We start from the raw sequence: 8311 nt of genomic DNA on the forward strand, positions 1-8311 counted from the left end.
TGGTGGTAATTCATTCAGCTGATATCACACGGTGGCCTATTAGCCATCTATGGAAATGCAACCGGGACACAGACATGTAGCTTACAAATGTGTAACTTATTTGCTGAATTGACATTTTCAGAGTTCAAGTTCGAGATAAAGCTGAAACTGTGTTTCAAATGTGGGAGATAAGTATTCTACCAAAGAAACTGCATGTAATTCCTTTAACTATACAAAACTGGTGTTACCTTGTGAAAAACAACGTTATCCTGTTTTTTAAAAGAGTACTTATTACAGAAGTATATACTTTAAAATAATATATACTTAATATATACTTAAGTGCCAAATGAATGTAATGTTTTCGGACACTTAATTGCTTGATATGTACAATTAAATTAAATGTATTTTAATTTAAATTTAAATTAAATGCAAGTAGCTGAACTTTAGAATGCTTTTTGGCCAACTTAAGTAGGTATCTTTAAATTACTTCTATTGTCTTTGAAATATGGTTAAAGTGTAGGGGTGAGCGGGGCACAACCGCGGCATCACAGTAGTTGTAACACACGTGGTTTAATTTCCACACATGCCAGCATGACGAAACTTAGTGTATTTATAGTTGCCATATCATAGTACACTATATTATAGAGAGAAAAAATGCGCCAAAATTTTAAAATCTTTGGATTAAATCACTGAACATTTATTTCAGCATAGCAAAAGTAAATTTCTTTACATTTTTCATATGTTATTTGTTTTATGTGTGTGTTTATTTAAAATTAGACAAATCTGATATTATTTTAATCTTTTATCTGTTGTTTAACAGTTGAGATAGTTCTTTAATGCTGATCTAACCAGCAGAAGACACTAGCCGGGTTTAAATCCCAGTTGCGCAGGTGGGGCATGTTGTAACACTGCGGTATGTGCCCCTATTAGAACTATGCTATTCTATTATATACTTTTATGAATTCTATTGAGAAACCATGAGAAAACGGTGAATAAAGATTGAGAGTCAATGTTCAGAAATTATTCAATATTATTATGTTTTGAACTATGCTGTATAGCTCTGTTTTGTGGTGTGTTTTCAAACTCAAAAATTACTTTATTTTTAATTATTTAAAAATGCCATTATTTTATATGAAAAAGTTAATAATTGTGTTTTATTGACAAAATATTTTGTTTTGTCTTGTTTTTTGTTTTTTTTATTAGATCAGATGACATTTTAATCTGTCATATGGTTATGTTACAATGTGCTCCTCAACATGCCGCATGGGGTGTTGTCACATTTCACTTCCATTCTTTCGGGGTAAATCAAGAAAAATATACGCTGTATTAATGAAACAAAACCACATAATTGTACTAGACATGTGGGAGATTAATGTGGGGGGGGGAATAAATACTCTAAACCCCAGGTGAATTTACACAAACAGAGAAAGTCAAAAAGTGTTAGGTTGTGCCCCGCTCTGTTGAATGTATTGACAGGCATTCATGGTAAACTAAAATATACTTTAATGTCATTCTATTTAAACTTGTATAGCATGTGTTAAATTATATCTGTAATTACACATTTGTAATGATGAAGTTGCAATTTAGTACATTTAAAATATATTAACTAAATATAACATCAAATAACATATTACAGGTAAGTACTTTGTGCTTTAGTTTGTTACCACATCAAAATAAGTGTAGCCTAGTCCTTTAAAGCATGAAAAAATCAAAACATAATGATTTAAAATGTACTTTAAAGTAATGTTTATTACTTCAAAGTGCACTTTTTAAAAGTTTACTTAAGTGTGTTAAGAAACATGAAGGTGTACTCTCTTTATAAAGTATATGTGGTCTTTAGTTTCATTAATGTCACATTATCTGCAAGATCAGTTTAAAAAAAATATATAATGATAAGATTTGAAGTACTCTGCAAGTGCACAGTAAGCACATGTCTTTTTCACATGGTTGGTATTAAAGGTTAATGTAGACTTGTTTTAACTAGTTCATTTCTTTGCAGCCAAACTGGTGTTTACTGAGGAGCTAAATGCTAATACATGCTACGGCTAGCATTTGCTCAAGGCTATATGCATATGGAACATGTTTCTCTGTAAAATATGTAAGGCATACATCTATAAAGAAACTTTTTTAGACTAACTGCATCCCTATATGTGCTTCACAGTTCATTTGTCACAACACTTGTGTTTCTTGGAAATACTGAGCAACCCTATGGCTCTGCAACTACCTGAGGAACAGGAAGAGGCAGAGGCTGAATCAAGGAACAATAATATTCAGGAGAGTCATGCGCAAGTCTATGCATTACACCAGTAATTTTCTTAAAACCACAGAATTTAATATCTAAAATGCCTTTGTACATAACGTACAAAATACAGCAAGTAATATATTTAAAATATGACCACTTACATCGTTCAAAACATAAACAAACAGCTAAACATATATAAAAACACAACAAAATAACAATTCACAAAAGACAAATCATTATGAGAGGCTTTTTCCAAACTTCTCTTTGATGAAAATATCTCAAAAGTTGGTCCAAAATATCACAGTCATTTGACTTTTATCTCAATCAAAGAAGTTACTTTTACTTTTATGTCATAAATGTTATGGCATTATCAAGTAAAGACTTGTGCATTGTGCAACTTCTTGTTACACTGGTTTTACCATAGCATCCCCCTAAAAAGAGGAGGATGGGACTTCGGATATAAGAAGTGCTCCAAGAGTTTTTTTTTTTTCTTTTTTTCTGAACACTTTACTTATATGTTCTTCCATTATGTCAAAGTTGTTATAGTCTAGAATATGTTTGACATTACTTATGGAGGGACATTTAAGCAGAGTGTGTTACATAATTATACATATAAAGTAATTCAATTCATTGGCATATAAATGCCTTTGATAAGAATGAAGAGTGAAAACCACCCTGGAGCTTCCATACAATAAGAATTGTTTTTCCATTTAGAAAAATAGAATCTTTAAAAGTTGGCTTGACACCAACAACTCATAAAACAGCCATCAGTGCAATATTTAAAACATTCTCAAGTATAAGCGATGCATATTTTCATACTGGCATTGAAGCGTTCCAGAAGTCACAACACATTTAAACCTTACCACATCTTGCCTGAGTTGGCAAGGGGTATAAGAAGACGAGTCCAATGTGCTTTAGGACACAGTGCAGTCTATACACTGATCTATGGATTTGCTCAACCTCTGAATTACAAAACAGTAAAGTAATGTTTACTGGCTTGAAATGTGTGGATCAAAAAACAGGCTTGAAATGTGTGGATTAGCACCAAAAAAAAAGGTTAGTGTCAGAAACTCAGTTCACATGGGAACTCCATAAGAATTACGACACAACAGTGCCAAAATGCAATCATATTTGGTAATGTCCGGGCTAAGTGTTAGCATTAATATATCAGGTCAAGAGGTGAGAGATCCTGAATGGTGAATAGATAGGCTAGTAGTATGATACTAAACTTGATGACCAACATTGCAATGTCACCATTATAATGCATTACAGTTGAGGTATCAGACATCAGTCCCTGTTTTAGACAATATGAGAGAATGTGTACATAATGTAATTCTATACAGGAATATTTATGTCAGTCTAGTCAGTGTGCGAATTATTCATTGACTCATAGGTCGACTCTCTGAAGGAATGCCTGTCAATAATTTTCTGTTGGTCTGGCATGTATTTAGTAGCTAAGTGTCAAATTAATTAAAGATGTGTTTAAAACAAAACAAACATTTTGTGAAATATCAGAGGTGAACGTCTATAATAAAGGGATACATAATGACAGTAGTTCTGTTTTGTAAATTCTGTACTGTTCGATAATGAACTGATAGGCTACTGATATTGTTTGAAATATATGTAAAAAGACCAATATAATTCAAGCCTTAATTAAGGATTTAGACCCCCAGAACCCTCCATAATTCGCACCCTGAGTCTAGTCATCCTGTAGTCCACCAACCAAGTATCAGCTTTCTTACTTTGATCCGACTGTTCAATTTGTTATCTTCCAAAAAAAAAAAAAAAAGGAGAAATCTATAAATAACACAGTGATCATTCATTTTCATCATGCATCAAAAGTTGGCAAACCACATCCATGACATTGTACCAACCCAACATTATTAAAAAAAAATAGCCTTTTGGATTTGAATCATGTGCCTACCGATATTAAATCAATTTCCTAAACACATTACATCACAAACAAGCTGTCTTTTACTTTGGCACAAAGGGGTCAAATATATGATAGGCTTAAAGGTACAGCGTCAGATTTTCTTTGATTGCCTCAGAGCGCGCTTGATGAGTACTTCGCCCGTGTAATGAGGTAAAGAACGATGTCTTGATGTCCACCAAATGCTGCTATGTGCAGAGCGCTCCATCCATCTCTGTTGGCCAGACGGATGTCTGCACCAAACTTCACCAGTAGCTTTACTAACTCCAAGTTGCCATCGATCACGGACTGATGCAGCGCCGTCTGTCCCTCGGGTCCGAAAGAGTTCACGTTAAATTCACAGTTTGTCATGTTTTGCAAGAGAGAATGAAGTTCCTTAGTATTGCCCTTCCTGAGCGCTTCCTGAAACACTCTTTGACGCGCAGAGCAAGTCATGTCCGCCTGACTCATGGTTTCAACAGGTAGACCCCTTCGCTTCTGTTTCTGTGAGAAGATAATGAGCCAGGTCTTCCTCCAAACTCCGAAATAACTCAGCGAACGTTAAACGGGGCAGTAATGGCACTTAATAATTCATAGACCAAGCTCCAAGGTATTCGCAAATCCCCCAGTTTATGTTTTCCGACGATATTATTATGAAAAAATATCATACAGTCCTTAAAGCAGAGGAGCTGGGAATTTCAGTAGTCCATATGGCATGTGGTGCTCCGATACTCTGTGCCTAATAGAAAATGTATTTACTGTTATTTAATGTTTGCACATGCAAAATTTTGGCGGAAAACAGTATTGCAGTCTGTTTATTAAGTGCTTTACCTTGGTGGTTCCCACGAGCGGGTGTTGAATTGCCTCCAGCTCCGCGCGCTGTGTTCTGACTGTATACTCCTCCGTTATAGACTATTCCTCCTCTTGCGGCTCATTTGAATAACAATAGCCCGTCATGAAGTTCGTCTTTTAGGGGCGGAGACTGTGTTCGTTTCTATCTGCTTTTTAGCAGACTGCATTGTTAATGTTACTTACCCATATAGGCCTACACAAAGGGGAAATGCAGAGAAAAATGCTGCAAATAAATGAACAATAAAAATGGCAAAAGACTTCTTTGTGATTTGCTCGTTTTCAAGAATATCATTATGTAAAATATCAAGTCGTATGAAATGTAAAATCAAAGTCGTATAGTCAACTTCACATAACCTTAAATTCTGTCTAAAATCAGTAAGTAAAATCATTTTATTGCATTTCTTGAGATCTATCTATCTATCTATCTATCTATCTATCTAGGCCTATCTATCTATCTATCTATCTATCTATCTATCTCTTATTCTATCTATCTGTCATTCTATCTATCTATCTATCTATCTATCCACTTTGGGTGGAGGTGGTCCATAATCCCACCCAGTGTTGGAGATCTTCACACTGCTAAGCATTTGTCTATCAACAATCCATTTGTTAAAGATACATCAACAAATGGGTGAACAACCCTGCCCAGCACTTCTTCTGGCAGCAGTGAGGCTCTCGTTCTCAGTGGTGAAACACTGTCTTTAGGCACCATGGGAACTAGGCTACTGCATGCTGTTTTTGTATCGCCCAGTAGCCTCAATTTGGCACAGAAACTTAAGCCCAAACTAGGCTATTTTCTAACTTCTAGATGCATGACAAGCAATTGCTTCATTAGTGATATAGCCTATCCTGGTGACAAATTAAGTTGAAGATATAACTTAACATATGAGCATGTAAAATTTTAATTGATAATTAGGTAATAGGTGTTTTTGTTTTCACATTTATGAAGAGCAGTTCATTTTAAGTTAATCTTGTGAGTGCACAAAAGATGATTGTTTACAATTGGTCGGGCACCACCTGAACACATTTTGCATGCTCTGCAATGAGAAACAAGGCTGGAACTTGTCTTTATATTCAACATGTGAAAACATCATTTCAAGCATCTCTTAACTCTCAAACCTGACTTAACTTGTCTGTGTACTGTGGTTTTGTTGAATATTTCTTGTACTGTTCTTTGCCAGTTCAATAGACTCTCATTCAAATGCCTTAAAATCTTTGGCAGTGTAACAGGATCTCAATGGCTAAACTGCAGTGACGTTTCAATAGGGAGGGTGGGTCATTCAGGATCCAATTTTAAACCACGTGCTCTAGGACCGTGGGAAAGAGTTGAGCCTTTCTTCCCAGCATAGGCGTATACACAGATAGAAAGTCAGAGAGAGAGAGAGAGAGAGAGAGAGAGAGAGAAGGTAGATATTTCAAAACAGTTGTGTGTGGAAAGTTGGCATGGCGTATACAGTCTAAAAACGGAACTGTGTGAATAATTCAGTTGGTTATATAGGGTAATGTGTTACCCAACAAAACTGCACATATTTATGAAAAGGTTAGAGAAACTTAACTGAACTTTTAAGGTTGAAAAAAATCTAACAATTTTTTTGTCACAGTGTCCTTGTTACATAGCAATAACTATAAATGATGCTATTCCATGCAACTAACCCTGAACCAAACCCTATTCCTAATCCTAAACCTATAGTATTTATCAGTATTTAATTACATTGTAACAAGGACACCTTAAAATAAAGTTTGAGGTGTCCAAGTTACAGTGTAATTATGCATTTAAGTACTGAGTATTAATAATTAACTATGTACTTACTATAGGGTTAGGATTAGGGTTAGTTGCATGTATGCATCATTTATAGTTATGACTACATACTACATGTAACGTGTAACAAGGACACTGTCAAATAAAGTGTTACCAAATAAAGTGTAACTAAAATATTTATACAATACATTTCTAAAAACTACTTTGTGAGGGTTTTGAAATTAAAATGCAAATTATGTGTGCTTTTAAATGTGAATCCTTGTTAAACAGGTCCTTGTTATGCGGGGTCATTTGTAGTGCCCTTGATTGGGCACTTAACCCCATGTTGCCTCATGACACTGCACATGCAATTAGTGTAGTGTAAGTGTTATGCTGACCTATTTATTTTGTATGGGAAATTTAGTGATGGGTGTCTCTTCCCACCATTTAAGTCTTAAGTATGACTTAAAGATCATAGCCCATACACTGTGGGGTCGGAAAGATTTTTTTATGTTTTTGAAAGAACTTATGCTCACCAAGGCTGCATTTATTGAATCAAAAATACAGTAAAAACAATAATATTGTGAAATATGATTACAATTTAAAATAACTATCTATTTGAATATATATATAAAAATGTATATGGCAAAGCAGCCATTACTCAGTCTTCAGTGACACAAAAATGTGCAAAAACTTTGCCTTGGTAGTAGTAATATGTGCCTTAGAGTAGCAATATGTACCCTGAAAGGAATAGTTCTCTTAAATATGATTTAGAAATCATTTACTCACCCTCCAGTTGTTTCAAATGTGTGAATGTCTTTCTTCTGCTGAACACAAAAGAAGATATTTTGAAGAATGTCAATAACCAGACAGTTGATGGACCCCATTGATTTACATAGGAAAAAAAAATACTATGGAAGTCAATTGGGTCCATCAATTGTTGGTTACCGACACTCTTCAAAAATATCTTCTTTTGTGTTCAGCAGAAGAAAGAAATTCATACAGGTTTGAAACAAATGGAGGGTGAGTAAATGATGACAGAATTTTCATTTTGAAGTAAACTAATCCTTTAAGGTGTTACTTTGAACTTTTAAGGGGAAATAAGGTTGAACAAATTTGCCCTTTTAAGGGTATTGCTCCAGTGAAACAAAATGTTGTTACCCGAAAGGTAAAAAAGAAATTTGGTTCAGAAATCATTATAATATGCTGATCTTGTGCTCAAAAAACATTTCTTATTATTATCAATGTTGAAAATAGTTGTGCTGCTTAATATTTTTGTGAAAACCTTGATGCATTTTCAGTCATTTCTTTCAGGATCTTTGGAAATATAGAAAGTTCAAAAGCACAGCAGAAAAAGTTTTTTGTAACAATGTCAAATTATTTACTATCACTTTTGATCAATTTAATTAAATATTTATTTATAAAAAAAAAAAGAAGCTTACTGACCTTGCTGACTTTGAGAACAAAAAGTCCACAAAGTCATACAAGAGATATCTACTGTAGCACAATTGCCATAGACACCAGTCAAATATACAGTTTAGCGGTCGTTATACTAAAACATTTGACTGCTGAATTTCAGGGAGCAGACATG

The 8311-nt window shown here is 34.4% G+C and overlaps 1 protein-coding gene across 1 annotated transcript; it reads right to left on the reverse strand.

Moving 5' to 3' along the window:
• Window positions 1-3963: 3963 nt before the first annotated feature.
• On the reverse strand, window positions 3964-4744 carry nrarpb (NOTCH regulated ankyrin repeat protein b). The gene has a single exon (XM_084414028.1). The coding sequence runs from the start codon at window positions 4599-4601 to the stop codon at window positions 4266-4268; it is 336 nt and encodes a 111-aa protein (XP_084270154.1). The 5' UTR covers window positions 4602-4744; the 3' UTR covers window positions 3964-4265.
• Window positions 4745-8311: the final 3567 nt, after the last annotated feature.

The sequence above is a fragment of the Rutilus rutilus genome (assembly GCF_951802725.1).
Source record: "Rutilus rutilus genome assembly, chromosome: 7".
Taxonomy (NCBI): Eukaryota; Metazoa; Chordata; class Actinopteri; order Cypriniformes; family Leuciscidae; genus Rutilus; species Rutilus rutilus.